A 14,039-nucleotide genomic window follows, 5' to 3' on the forward strand; every position below is an offset into this window, starting at 1 on the left:
TTCCTCAAAACTGTATGAGGTGGGCATTAACCTTACGGATTTTTAAAAATTATACAGTGTTTACCATCTTGGGCATAGATTTTAAGTGCTTAGTTTACCTAGATAAATCCTGAAGACCTTAGGGGCTGGCCACAGTCACATCCCTATTTTGCAGATAAGGTACAAGGACACAGAAAGAAAGAGTACTTGCTCAAGACCTCACAGCTGTGGAGGCCACGCTGGAATTGCCTGCTGTAGCTCAGCTCTATTAACCAGTCACCATCAGAGCCGTGTGAGCCCTGACTTCTTCCACCAGTCACCCTCCCTGAAGTTGCCCAAAGAATAGCTTCTTCCATGTTCAGCCAACAGCAGATAGCCTAGGTCTGGAGCAGGGAGAGAAAAAGGGCTTCTCTCAAGCGGTGGTGCCAGCTTCCTGTAGCACTCAGACCTCTGAACAGGAAGCAGATGGTTCTCGAAGCAAGCAAGGTTGTTTGGAGGCCCTACTCTCAATTCGAAGGGGATGTACCAGGTCCCTCCCAGGAAGAATGTCTCATCTTACACCAGCCCAGCTTCCCTCCCCTCGGCCCTAGACAGGATAAGACAGGACAAAGAACTGGCTGAGCACAGGGGGCTTTATTGATGGTACACGATAAGGTGGGGCTCCCTAGGCCCCTCTTCAAGGGGTCTGCATGGAAACTGTGAGGAGGGGCAATTCAGTGTGGTGGGGGACTCTGTGGCAGGGACTCCCCAGCAGTGAGGGCCTCTCTTCCTCTCGTGCTCTCGCTGGGGCTGGTGGTCCAGGGGTCTTACTCCTTGGAGGCCATGTGGGACATGAGGTCCACCACCCTGTTGCTGTAGCCAAATTCATTGTCATACCTAGAAGATGAAAAGTTGTTAGGGCCTTTTTCCGAGCCAGCCACCAGAGGGCGCCAGACCCCACGTCACTTTTTAAGAGCCTGACTCCAGCCCTAGCCACATACCAGGAAATGAGCTTGACAAAGTGGTCGTTGAGGGCAATGCCAGCCCCAGCATCAAAGGTGGAAGAATGGGTGTCGCTGTTGAAGTCAGAGGATACCACCTGGTGCTCAGTGTATCCCAGGATGCCCTTGAGGGGGCCCTCCGACGCCTGCTTCACCACCTTCTTGATGTCATCATATTTGGCAGGTTTTTCCAGACGGCAGGTCAGGTCCACCACTGACACGTTGGCAGTGGGGACACGGAAGGCCATGCCAGTGAGCTTCCCGTTCAGCTCAGGGATGACCTTGCCCACGGCCTTGGCAGCTCCAGTAGAGGCAGGGATGATGTTCTGGAGAGCCCCACGGCCATCACGCCACAGTTTCCCGGAGGGTCCATCCACGGTCTTCTGGGTGGCAGTGATGGCGTGGACAGTGGTCTGGAAGAGGAGGGAGTGAGGCCCTGCAGAGCGCTCCTCACACCACCCCTCTACCTCCCTCCCCACCTTGGATGGAAATTATGGGAGAGCCAGTCCCCAGAACCCCCCAACCCCCAGGGTTGTATGCCCTGGCAGGGAGGAGCCAATTCTGGATGAGAAAGGCAGGAGTGTCAGTCCCATTCGGCGTCTCATACCATGAGTCCTTCCACAATACCAAAGTTGTCATGGATGACCTTGGCCAGGGGCGCTAAGCAGTTGGTGGTGCAGGAGGCATTGCTGCAGAGGGAGGAGGGGCAAGTTAGGGGAGCACATGCACAGGGTGCCAGGCTGGCTGCTTCTCCACTGGCCCTGCCTTCCTCACCTGACGATCTTGAGGCTGTTGTCATACTTCTCATGGTTCACGCCCATCACGAACATGGGGGCATCAGCAGAAGGGGCAGATATGATGACCCTTTTGGCTCCCCCCTGCAAGTGAGCCTACAGCAGAGAAAGTAGATAGTTACAAACCTGGGTTCTGCCTCTGCAGGGCTGAGTCAGCTTCCCCTCTTGCGGGCCCTCGTGCACTCACCCCAGCCTTCTCCATGGTGGTGAAGACGCCAGTGGACTCCACTACGTACTCAGCACCAGCATCGCCCCACTTGATTTTGGAGGGATCTCGCCTATGGGGGTGGGGGAGACAGGGACAGGACCATATTGAGAAACATGAGATTACCCTAGACCCAAGAGGGGGCACACCATTCTAGCTGCCTCCCCAAAGCACATTTCTTTCGTTCTGTCTTCCACTCACTCCTGGAAGATGGTGATGGGATTGCCATTGATAACAAGCTTCCCGTTCTCAGCCTTGACAGTGCCATGGAATTTGCCGTGGGTGGAATCATACTGGAACATGTAGACCTGGGAACATGCGAGGGTATGAAGGGGCTGCCCATCAGCCAGGCAGCTCCTCCCACGCCAGCTTTGGGGCAGCACTCACCATGTAGTTGAGGTCAATGAAGGGATCATTGATGGCGACAATATCCACTTTACCAGAGTTAAAAGCAGCCCTGGTGACCAGGCGCCCAATACGACCAAATCTAAGAGACAAGAAGACATAAGGAGGGGAAGATTCCCAGGGTGTGTGAGCGGCCCCAGGCCACCTCCCCATTAAGAGGGTGAATGTAGCATACTCTTACTCCTAGGAGGGCCTGAATTTTATCTCCCTTGAGCTTGCCTGCCAGGTTGGCCTAGCTTTACAGCATGGCTCCAAATGAAGGCACCGCTGCTGCCCAACACCCCCGGTCATGGAAAGGCCTTCTTGGAGAAGTGGCCATGTGGGGCACTGCCACCCACAGCCTGGGCACAAGCTTAGCAAATGGCATTCATCACCCCACTATCTATGCCCCAGGAATACTTGCTGCTGCCTGGCTCAGCTTCAGGCTGCACCCTTTAGGGAGAAAACACTTGTACAGTCAGCATCACCAAGCTCAAAGGGCAGGAGTAAAGGTCAGAAATTAACTGGACAGGGCAAGCCCACCCCCTTCTCTAAGTCCCTCCTACAAAAGGGACAGAGATGAGGGAAAAAGCTGTTTAACCCCCTAGTCCCAGGGCTTCGATTTGCCATATTTCCTGTCCTTCCTAGCTCTTTTCCAGAAATCAGGCGTGGGACCAACAGGTATGTGTATATGCATGGGAAGAAGAGGATGGGAGAGAACCCAAGCCCAGGCCCCCGGCTACAGAAAGGTCAGCAGCTATATTTAACCTCAGACCAGGGTGCAGTGGGAGATCCGGTTTCTGGAAGACGGAATGGGGAAAAGGGCAGGTTTCCCAAGGCTCCGGGACACCCAATCCTCTCGGTGACATTTACGGCCTGGCCTTTGGGGTCGGGTCAATGGTAGGCTGGCAGGGGAAGAGCGGGGCCATGAGGTGAGCGGCCGCCGCAGGATGGGGCCACCGCCAGAAGGACCATTTTGCAGTGGAAATGTCCTTTTCCAACCCCATGCATGACTCAGCTCCCCCAGCTAGTCACCAAGCCACAGCCACACCTCTGGGGGGAGGGGACACAGGAGGACCTCTATAAACCCACTTCTTTGATTTACAGGAGAATGATCTAGGAAAAGCATCACCCAGAGGAGACATCGGGCTTGCGGATCAGTGGCCGGCAAGCCTTGCTCCACCTGACTTCCCCGGCACAGGCGACTTCACCCACCGAGGCAGAAGCGTTGGGTTAGTCACCGGCAAAATTTCCTAACGGTGGCCCATTCATTTCCTTCCCGGTTGCAACATGGCGCCCGCTCGACCGCAGGGCGCAGCCTCCGGACAGGGATGCACCCGCTGCGCACTTAGCATCCCGGGGCCTGCGGTGCCAGAGGCCGTGGGGGAGGGGCTCCTCTGCAACACGTGACCCCGCAGAGCGCGAAAGGAAAGAAAGCGGCCCCAGCTAGGGGTCTGGGTCGGAAGGGATCCCGGGCGGGAGTGGGGACCTCCGGTTCCTAGGCACGAGAGGAGGAAGCCTCCGGGCAGATGGCGCCGCAGGGGCGGAACTGCACAGGGCGCCACAGCTTGGGTCCGGGGCTCCGCCAGGTCCTAGCGCTGACCTTGAGCTCTCCTTGGGGGAGCACAGCCACCCCACCCCCACACGACTGCAAAGACCCGGGGCCGGCAAGACTCGCGGATGCAGTTCGGGGGCGGCCGCAGCCCAGGGCCCCCAAGCCACCTGCGAACTCACCCGTTAACTCCGACCTTCACCTTCCCCATGGTGTCTCAGGGATGTGGCTGCGCGGAAGGAGAGGACAGTGAGGGCCAAGCGCACCGGCCGACGCCCACGCCTCTCCCCGCCCCCCCCCCCCATTCAAGCCTCCATGCCCAACCCGCGCCGCAACACGTCCTCCGCACGCCTCTGCAATGCGGAGGCCGCCCGGGCCCGGGCCCCCCCGCAGCGGCGCACACGGCCCGCGCCCACCCCGCAGCGGCGCACTCGGCCCGCGCCCACCCCGCAGCGGCGCACTCGGCCCGCGCCCGCCCCTGACGCCTTCAGGCCGTCCCAAGCCTCCCGGGGTCCTCTCCGCCGAGCTTCACCTGGCGATGGGAGACTAGATGCGGCTTTCCGGCGAACAGGAGGCGCAGAGAGCGCAGCGCGAGGATGCGGGCTCAATTTATAGGAACGGGGGGCGTGGCAGCAGGCGGTGACTCAAACCCCGCCTTCCGCCCGGCTCAGCCAGTCCCAGCCCGAAGGCTCGAGGCCTGAGCTACGTGCGCCCGTAAAACCGCGAGTAGTCGGGCCCGCTTTTTTTTCTCCCCCCCCCCCGCCCCCACCCCACCCCACTCCAGCAGCTGCTTCGTTCAACTGGGCACTCACCAAGCGTGTGGGCCCGGGCGGAGAGGGGGAAGGGACTGAGATTGGCTCGATGGGAGGTGATCGGTGCTGTTTCCTACAGGACTGGACTGTGGGCAGGCAAGAGATTAGGGAGTCGAGGACGGGGGCCCTGGGGAGCCAGGGACGCTAACCTTTCACGCACGGATGAAACAAGAGGACTTTGGGAGCGACTGAGATGGGGAATTGGAGCCAAAGCCCAGCACAGCTCGGGGCTGCACGCGGCCGGCCCTCTCCCTTTTCTTTCAAAGGCTGAGAGGCGGGAAAGTTGAGGAACTTCTCCTCGAGCCTCTGCGGTAGTGACACCGGAAAGCTGAAGCAAAGGCCTAGGAGGGGTCCGTGGGCCTCGGCGGGCCCTTCCCAGCCCCCACTCTCCCTCCCCATCTCCTGGCTCCTGGCCTCTCTGGGACCGAGGCTGGGCTGGGCACTGGGCGGTGGGGACCTGGAAGGAAGGACGCTCGGGAGGCGGCTTCAGGGGGAGGTTTGTGAACGGAAGGTCACAGTGTCCTGCAGCCCTGTAGCCTGGACCTGATAATTAGGGCAGACAATCCAGGCCCTGTGTGCACCGGCGGTTCTCCCCGGGCTGTGGCAGAGGGGGAGCACAGGATGGCTGGTGGGGGCCCACAGGCCTCCCACAAAGTCACTCCTGGAAACCTGTGGGCTGTGCTGCCCAGGGTGAGAGACAGTGTCCCTTTCACTCCATCCAGCCCGGGGCGAAGAGCGGGACGTGAGGGCGGAAGTCCCTCCCAGCCCTGGAACGTGCAGGCAAGCCGGGAGCCAGGGACGCCCCTTCATTGCCTGCGCCGGCGGAGGGATATTGAGGGCAGGGTGAGTCAAGAAGAGGGAAAAAGTGGGAAAAGAGATCTTGGGCACACGGTGGGAAGAGCCCCCTGCCCCTTCACACAGGGGATCCATTCCCCTCCTAGGAGGGTAGAGGGCCAGGTTTGTGAGTGTTGGATGGAAGGATTTGAAGGGGGTGGGGTGGGGTGGGGTGGCCTTGGCCCATCAGCAGGTGCTTGGGAGGGGGGATCCCGGGCCTTTTTGCTGGCCCAGCATAACCTGACACCAGCCCCCTGCCCTTCTAGCTAAAAGCTGGTTGCTAAGTTTAGCCAGCCTAGTGATAATCTTTGCTTAAAAGGCACGCACAAGACTCTGGTCCCTGTCCCTGCCTTTCTGGGATTGCCATCCCTCCTTAGGACCCAGAGCCGGGCTGTCCTCGTCTGGCTGCACTGGCATGGTTGGTGTGGGCTTTTCACGATGATCACCCAGAGAAGAGTAGCAAGAGCAAGGCAAGAAGGTCCCTAATGGTGGAAGGGGTGGGATGGGGGAGCGGAGGAAGCCCCACCTCTGAATCTCTGACTCAACTACTCCTGCAACTGGGACCATTAACCCTTTCCCATCAAGAGCCTTAAGAGCACTTCCATGCTCCTGCGCCACCCAAGCGTGGTTCCGAGGCGCCATCTTCCCCTTTGCCTCATGCTTGTCATTTTTCATTACTGTCCTCTCCTCCCCGCAAAAGTGGGAGCTCAGTGCCCAAGGAGCACTACTGACGTAGCATGCTGTTGTCATGACAGCAGAGGCACCAGTTTGGTCACGACAGCCCTCTCACAGCCTCCCGTTCTAGGTGACTCAGCAGAGAAGACTTGGGGAGCTGGAAAGGGGTGGGCAGGCTTCAGGGGACAGCCGGCTCCGCAGCATAGCCCGTGCCCCCTGCAGATCTGGGAAGAGTTAGGAGTGCCAGGAAACAGACCATGTCTCCTGCAGAGCTGGAGGGGATCATGACCTGAACTTCCACCAGCCTGGCCCCGTCTGCTGCCAACTTTTGGAGATGGGATTAGGGAACACGAGTAGGGGGAGGGTGGGGCACACGGAGGAAAGCAACCCTTGGTCTAGAGCAGGTTTTCTCAGCTGTGGCACTATTGACATTTTGGGCTACGTAATTCTTTGTTGAGGGGCCGAGCTGTGCACTGTAGGGTGTTTAGCAACATCCCTGGCTAAATAGATGCTGGTAGCATTCTTCCCCACCAGGCTGTGACAACAAAAAGGTCCCCAGGTGTTGTCTAATGTTCTCTGGCAGGCACAATCACCCCCAGTTGAGAAGCACTGATCTGGAGCCTCGGCACTGCATAATTCTCCCCAGAGAGGCCGGGAGGTTGAGAGGGGAAAGTTGGCAGTGATGGGCAGGAAGCTCATCTGCGATCCCGGGACAGGCCCTAGGACTCCAGGCTCACTCATCTCTCTCTGGACTGCTAACCCTCTCTGCTGCATGAATCTGGGCTAATGTGAAATATGAAATAAAGACAAGCTTAGAAAAAAATGTCTAAAAGTATATAAAAACATTTATTCATTAGAAAACAAGGAGACTGGCAAACATATATTCCAAAGTGAAAGCAGCTCAACACAGTTCAGTTAGGCTAATTTAAGAGAAAGGCCTTGCATTTTAAAGACTGCATATTTTTTTAAAAAAAGGAGACAGACAAGTATTTTACAAGGGGCACAGAATTAGAATTCCAGGTCACCGTACAAGATACCCTGCACAGGGAGGTCAGGAATGGGCAAGGCCACTCCTAGGATCTGATCCTGCGAGCCGATGCTCTGAGAATGGGGGTTGTTTTCTTGGGTGTCTCCTCTTCTGTCATCTCTGCTGAAAGATCTATGCAAAGAATTAGAGGAGTAAGAAAAAGCTGAGTCACAAAGATGGTGAAAAATAGATTTCAGAGAACAATTGTACGCCACAATGCAGAAATAAAATCCAAGCTGTACAGGGGAGGGCCTTATGGGGCGTGGGGCAGAGCATCTACACGCGGCCCCCATAGCAGGTCCCAAGGAAACCAGCTCTCCACACCCTAGCTGTGTGCCTTCGGGGTGGGGGACATGCGGAAGCATCATACCTTCCTCACTGGACTCATCGCTTGAGAAGACAATTTTGGGTTTCTTTTTGGAAGCTCGCTGCTGGGTGTTTGGATGGCGACGGGTAGTACGGCGGGGCTGTGGTGTGACAAAGTCACTGTCTGAGGCTGCAGAAGGCAGAGGCTGGTGCCTAGAAACTAGAAAAGGTAGAAAGACATGATTTTAAAAAGAAATTTAGAAATGAATCCTGCGGGAGGGGCGGGCCCGGTCTGGTCTTGCCAGCACAGGCTGCCTCACGTACCAGTGGATGGTTTCTTGGCTGACGGGGCTCTCTGGCTACCTGCTTGGCTAATCTCAAGCTCCTCAATTCCATCCAAACCTCTGGTATGACAGGCCCGAAGCTTCTGCTCAAATTCATCTATTATAGCCTGGAGGGAGGAAGGAGATTCAGAGCAGGCCTGAAAACAGTTACTACTTTTTTTTTTTTTTTGAGACAGTCTCACTCTGTTGCCCAGGCTGGAGTGCAGTGGCAGCATCTTGGCTAAGTACAACCTCTGCCTCCCGGGTTCAAGTGATTCTCCTGCCTCAGCCTCCTGAGTAGCAGGGATTACAGGCACCCACCACTATGCCCAGCTCATTTTTTGTATTTTTAGTAGAGATGGGGTTTCACCATGTTGGCCAGGCCGGATTTGAACTCCTGACCCCATGATTCGCCTGCCTCGGCCTCCCAAAGTGCTGGGATTACAGGTGTGAGTCACTGCGCCCGGCCACAGTTACTTCTATGATTAAAAAGAAACAAGGCCGTGAAAGACATGGAGGGCCTTGAATGCACATTGCTAAGTAAAGGAAGCCAGGCTGACAAGGCTCCATACTGTCTCATTCCAATGATACAGTCTGGAAAAGACAAAGCGATGGTAGCAGTAAAAAATCAGTGGTTTCCAGGGGTTGTGGGGAGAGAGATACACAGGTGGAGCACGGGATTTTTAGGGCGCTGAAACTCTTCTGTATGATACTGAAATGGTGGATGCATGTCATTCCATATGGTGAACCCCAATGTAAGCCATGACTTCGGGAGATGATGTGTCCATGTAGGTTCAACTGTAACACGTGGACCATCCTGGTGCAGGATACTGAAGGTGGGGAAGGCTGTGAGGTGTAGGATCAAGGGGTAGATGGGAACCCCCTGTGCTTTCTGCTCAATTTTGCTTTGAACCTAAAACTGCTCTGAAAAAAATCTATTAAAAACAAAGAAGAATTGGATGAGATGCTGCTTTGGTTGTGTTTTTGGAATTAAAAAAAAAAAAAAAAAAAAAGAATTGGGCCAGGCACAGTGGTTCACGCCTGTAATCCCAGCACTTCAGAAGGCCAAGGTGTGTGGATCACGAGATCAAGACCATCCTGGCCAAAACAGTGAAGCCCCATCTCTACTAAAATATAAAAATTAGCTGGGCATGGTGGCACGTGCCTGTAGTCCCAGCTACTCAGGACGCTGAGACAGAAGAATTGCTTGAACCTGGGAGGCAGAGGCTGCAGTGAGCCAAGATCACGCCACTGCACTTCAGCCTGGCACCTGGTGACAGAGCAAGACTCTGTCTCAAAAAAAAAAAAAAAAAATCAAGAGACAGATCTGGTTTTGGGTCACTCTGGCAATTTGGTTGCAACCAAGCTGGGGATGAGTAGGACGGGAACGCGACTGCAAGAGCTAGGACGCTGCCTAGGGTCAGCAGACGTGGGAACCCGACAGGCGCTGAAGTGTCCCGGGCCACTCACCTTGCCGTCAGGCTTGGCCCCACGTCGCAGCTTGCCCACAACTGACAAAAAAGCACTGAAGATGGACTCATCTGACAGTTTGTCTCCAAAGCAGTCAAAATTGTCAAGCATCTTGCGGAGGCCTCGCTCTGTGAGGGGCAGCTGTGACACACAGTAGGCCAGGTCCCGCTGCTGCCGCTCAGTTCTGCAGATAGGAAGGGCTTTGTGAGGAATTCTGAGATGCAGCTAGCAAAGGCTCAACCTGCCCCATCAGCCTCCCCAGTCCCAGGGATAACATGGGGAGAATGGGGGACAGACCGACAGGGTAGGGGACAGGCCTCTCTCCCCTGCAGGGCCCCTCTCAGCACAAAGGAGTCTCAGGGAGGGCAGCATACCGGGCTGTGCGGAACCGCTGACACAGCTTTTCCACCAGGCTCTCTGTCTGCTTGTCCTTGGTGATGTAGGAGAGGAGCTGCCTGCAGGAAGGGGAGACAAGGATGTGTGATGGCCCAGGGCCAGCTCTCCCATCCACTAAGACCAACTGCGGACCCTCCTCAGCACCAGTCTGTCTTCTCTGATGTTCTGCCATGGCCCCTGCCTGCCTCACCACTCCCCTTGCCCTGTCCCATTCAGCAGAGAAGGACCCCCCACCTCAGGAATTTTCACTGTGAATGGAAATTAACACGAACAGCTGCTATGTAGTGAGTGCTATTGTATGCCTGCCACCATGTTAGGAACTTTATCTTATTTAATATTTTCAAGAACTAATAGTTAAGTATCATCAGCCTCAAAAGAAGTGGAAATAGGCACAGAGAGGCTAAGTTATTGCAGAAGGCTGCTCGGCTAAAAAGTAGCCAAGGCGGAATTCAAATACAGGTGTGTCTGCTTCCTAAGCCCCTGCTAACTGGAAAATATGCCCCAACCGCCCAGGGAACAATACTTCATGATGGTGTGGAAAGGCTCTTCCTCCACCCCCAGCTCAGGGTCTGACAGGCGGCTGATGATATCTGGAAGGAGATTATAGATTGCGTTGCCCTGTAAGACAGACAGAGCCATGTTAATTAAAGAGACGAGGTGACCCACATATTCCCTCTGCAGCAAGCCCTCAGTGCCTCTCTGCCTCTCACCTTGTAGGAGAGCTCGTTGAAGAAGTTCTTGGCCAGGGCAGCAATCTCAGGCCCGGGGTCGATGAGCAGCACCGCCATCTCGCTCACCTGCCCCTTCACCTTCACCATGTCCTTGAGGATCAGGTGGGTCATCACCAGCCCCGCTGTTTTCCGCACTTGCTGAGCAGGGTCCCGGAGGCTAGGAATGGAATTGCAGGCTGTGGGGACCAAGACCTCTGGACTACAGCCTAACACTGGTAGAAAAGGCCCTCAGCAGGAATCAATTACCCCATGCTACGCCACTCCGGAAGCAGTCAGAAAGCTGTCTAGAGTTGAAAGCTGGAGTGAGGGAAAGAGGTGAAGCTTCTAACCAGAAATGTCAGTCCCACTGGGGTGACTCTTAGCCAGGGGTCTGTCTAGGTTAAGTATCGAGCAGATGTTCCAGGTGATGCCAAAGCCTAGAGGAAGAGTCCTGGTGATTCTCACACTGAACAGACTCTGGAGCTCTGGGGAACTGCCACCATGTTGTGAGGGGTCTCTTACCGAGCATATAGATGAGGAGTCCAGGGGTCCACCAGATTGGGAAAGCGGATGGCCAGATCCCCAGTGGCAACCATGAGGTTAGACCGGACAACGGGAAGTGGAGACTTTTCTAGCATGGTGAACAGAAGACGAAGCTGGGAGTCGCAGAAAGTGGCACTAGGGGCAAGAAGAGGGTCATCATGGAAGCCATCTCATCCCCATCTTCCTTGAGAAGGTGATAGCAACCCCAGGGCCTACCTGATCATGCAGAACTTGCCAAGGGCAAGTGAGGCAGTTGCAGAGAGGTCGGGGTTGCTGTAGAGGCCTGGGTTGTTGCAGACTTTAAGCAAGAGTGGAACAAAGGCAGCCAGGGTCTGTTTGCCTGTTGGAAGAATAACTGCAGGTTTGGGACAAGTTATCTCAGTTGGGGAGAAGCTGCTGAGTGCAGCAATTTTTCTTACCATCCAACAGTTCCATCTCACAGATGCCGCGGATCAGTTCTGCCTCTGTGTCGTCTGCTGTTGCCCCAACCAGCCCCAGCTCCTCCTCCATGGTGGTCTCAGAGCTTGCATTCTAAAAGGAATCAAGCCAGGGACCATGGATAAGTAGAGACAACATTTCTGATTCCAGCCCATACTTTATTTTGCATGAACAATGTGAAGAAAGGTAAATTCTACAAAAGCATTTAGGGAATTACCAAACATGTCTGTAAAGAGAAAGCATTCCTGAATTAAACAGGGAAACAATGAGGTCCCTGTTTTTGTTTTTAAGTTGCCAAAGCGTGTTTCAACACCTCTTCCTCATGGAAGACATAACTTCCTATATAGGGTAAACAGATGGATCATGTCAGACAATGCTTCAAAGTCACAGAGAAGGTCAGACTTTTTTCCAGGGCTGCAAGGCTCTGTATCTTATTTGTCTGCAAGACATCACTGCCTCTAGTGGAGAGACCACAAGGCCCCAGTGGGGCCGGGCCAGTAATGAAGGCTGGTGGAAAAGGCGGCCTGCCTCAGACAAAAAGCCTCTATTTTATGCTGAGGTCTCTAACGCCACACTCTGCGTTTATTTAAATCTTTCTTTCCTGGGTGATCACTGATAGTTTCATCGTGTTCACATGATTCTTTCCTAGGGCAGTAGCCACAGAGAGGCAGAAATTCTTTGCTTCATGTAATGGCAGAGGAGCAGATTGCCAGAACGGGATCAGCTCGGTTCTGAGTTGAGGTAATGAAATAAATCTGGGAAGTGCTTAGGACAGTCACACACCTTCTCCTTGGGATCTTTGGTCTTGTGCTCCTGTTCTTCCCGGAGAACTCGGCGCCGACAAAGCTCTCCACTCACTGCCTGCTCCAAGTGGACCAGCTGCTGCAGAGCCACATCCCCCGCCAGGGACAGCAGGTTCATCAACATGAAAGTGGGGAGCATTGCGGGAGACTCCTCTGGAGGAGAAGGAGAGGGAAAGCAGGGCGAAGAAACATCTGTAAGTCCCATCAAGCCTGAATCTGGTTTTTACTGATCTTCCCCTTGATCACATGCTATTCAAACCAGTGAAGGAGTAAGAGATGAGGGTGGGAACTCGCCCAACTTCAACTTGGACAAACAAGAGCTGTTGTAGGAAGTGGTGGTGGCAGTGGCTCCCGGCCCTGTAGGAAAACAGAAGCTGGCTGCCGCAGTAGGTCAGCCCCTGCCCACTTACTCGGGTCCTCCTGACTGGTTCTTTTCTCTTCTAGCTTCTCCAGGGCCTGTTTTGCACAGCTCTGCAATATCTGGGCACAGATCACTTCGGGGCCCTCTGCCAGCTGGTAAATGAGGGTCACTGCCACCTCTTTGAATGGGATCCAGAGGGGGTCTGGGTGGACGAAGCCTGTAGAGAAGGGAGAAGTTGTTCACTGCAACAAAGGGCCCAACTCTGCCCAAGGCCTATCCCGAGAGCTCACCTTTTGTGACCGTCTCCTGCAGTCGCTCAAACAGCCTGTGTTCCTGAGGCAGCCGGAAGGGGGGGTGACGTTTGCCCAGAGAAGGCTGTGGACAACAAGACAGTGTGGGTGCTTGTACAGGCTGGACACGAGGACCTCCACTCTCCTTAGTTTGGAACCACCCCCACATACCTTTCTCCTGTCAGAGATGTTGGCAATGGCATGGCATACCTGCTGGGCCAGCCTGTAGTCCTGTGGAAACTTTTCATCCAGCCCTATGCTCACCAGTGTGTCTAAATTGCTTCCCACAATTTCTGGCTTTCCTCTAGGGGAAGGAAGCCACAGAGTTAAAGGCAGTTATGGGGGGAAGGACCAATAGGGACAGGTACTAGCACCCGACACAGTGTCTAGAGCCTTGGAACACTACAGGGAGGCTCTGACACAGGGCCAGCCCCTTGGGTCCTGGTGCTTTACTGAATCCCACTACTTCTGCTAGGCAGGAGGGCTGGTCCTCTATTTTCTTTTTCATTTAGGTGGCTAACTCACAGCAGAGCTCAGCTGGGCCTCACTGTGATGACTGAAGGAAAAGGAGCCTTCTCAGAACCTTCCTTTGCTCTCCCACCCCACTGCCTGCTGGGGTGGGAGCCTCACCGTGCCATCATGCCAAGAAGCATGACAGAGGAACAGCGTTCTAGAGGAGAGCAGGCGACCTTCTCGGTGGCCCGTTCCCACAGCAGCTGGGTCACTGCTGGTTTCACCTCATCCTTCTGCACAAACTCACAGAGCTAAGGAGAAAAGAAAAAAGGCTTCAGCCAAAAAATAACAATCCCTTGATCTTTGGTCCACTTCTCTGAAGATTATATTGAGAACCTGAAGTGGACAAAAGTAACACTTAGGAATGGAAAAAGAAAGAGGTCGCTCAAAATGTAAAGCAGGGGCTTGAGGCCCTTCTCTTTCCATTCTCTACTTTTCCACTCTCATGCCTTCAAAACTGTATTTATTCAAGTGACATACCAAAACCGACCTTTTGAGTTCCATGTGGGTCCATAGTTCCAAGTATGGAGATTTCTAACAGATTTTCTTACCGTTACCACAAACTTGACATGTCTAACATGGAAGCCATCATCCATCCTTGGCCTTTTCATTTTGCCAATGGTATCAACACTCTCTCAGTTACA

General features: G+C 54.5%; 2 protein-coding genes across 3 annotated transcripts in view; both read right to left on the reverse strand.

The window, feature by feature from the left end:
* Positions 1–593: 593 nt before the first annotated feature.
* Positions 594–4,514, reverse strand: GAPDH (glyceraldehyde-3-phosphate dehydrogenase). The gene is made up of 9 exons (XM_017546143.2): positions 4,427–4,514; positions 4,077–4,123; positions 2,346–2,445; positions 2,160–2,266; positions 1,941–2,031; positions 1,734–1,849; positions 1,567–1,648; positions 960–1,372; positions 594–855 (listed from the first exon to the last, which is right to left on the reverse strand). The coding sequence occupies exons 2-9, from the start codon at positions 4,103–4,105 to the stop codon at positions 786–788; spliced, it is 1,008 nt and encodes a 335-aa protein (XP_017401632.1). The 5' UTR covers positions 4,106–4,123; positions 4,427–4,514; the 3' UTR covers positions 594–785.
* Positions 4,515–7,184: 2,670 nt separating this feature from the next.
* The window catches only part of NCAPD2 (non-SMC condensin I complex subunit D2), a 36,718-nt gene continuing 29,863 nt past the window's right edge, over positions 7,185–14,039 (reverse strand). For both annotated transcript variants that reach the window (XM_017546129.2, XM_037744846.1), the window contains 15 exons: positions 13,513–13,646; positions 13,054–13,186; positions 12,883–12,967; positions 12,642–12,809; positions 12,212–12,384; positions 11,410–11,521; positions 11,207–11,330; positions 10,970–11,125; positions 10,448–10,625; positions 10,261–10,355; positions 9,716–9,796; positions 9,342–9,525; positions 7,873–7,999; positions 7,613–7,768; positions 7,185–7,374 (listed from right to left, as the gene is read on the reverse strand). In XM_017546129.2, the coding sequence (XP_017401618.1) occupies positions 7,289–7,374; positions 7,613–7,768; positions 7,873–7,999; positions 9,342–9,525; positions 9,716–9,796; positions 10,261–10,355; positions 10,448–10,625; positions 10,970–11,125; positions 11,207–11,330; positions 11,410–11,521; positions 12,212–12,384; positions 12,642–12,809; positions 12,883–12,967; positions 13,054–13,186; positions 13,513–13,646 (1,992 nt within the window). In that variant the 3' untranslated portion in view covers positions 7,185–7,288. The remainder of the gene's footprint in view (positions 7,375–7,612; positions 7,769–7,872; positions 8,000–9,341; positions 9,526–9,715; positions 9,797–10,260; positions 10,356–10,447; positions 10,626–10,969; positions 11,126–11,206; positions 11,331–11,409; positions 11,522–12,211; positions 12,385–12,641; positions 12,810–12,882; positions 12,968–13,053; positions 13,187–13,512; positions 13,647–14,039) is intronic.

The sequence above is a fragment of the Cebus imitator genome, unplaced genomic scaffold, assembly GCF_001604975.1.
Source record: "Cebus imitator isolate Cc_AM_T3 unplaced genomic scaffold, Cebus_imitator-1.0 Scaffold187, whole genome shotgun sequence".
In the NCBI taxonomy this organism is placed as follows: domain Eukaryota; kingdom Metazoa; phylum Chordata; class Mammalia; order Primates; family Cebidae; genus Cebus; species Cebus imitator.

Bases quoted from the DNA above. Each gene is read 5' to 3' on its own strand.
- GAPDH (XM_017546143.2), bottom strand. From the start codon at position 4,105: ATGGGGAAGGTGAAGGTCGGAGTTAACGG. The intron at 2,267-2,345 runs GTGAGTGCTGCC...GCATGTTCCCAG, and splicing joins TCATTGACCTCAACTACATG to GTCTACATGTTCCAGTATGA. The intron at 1,850-1,940 runs GTGAGTGCACGA...TCTCTGCTGTAG, and splicing joins CCACCATGGAGAAGGCTGGG to GCTCACTTGCAGGGGGGAGC.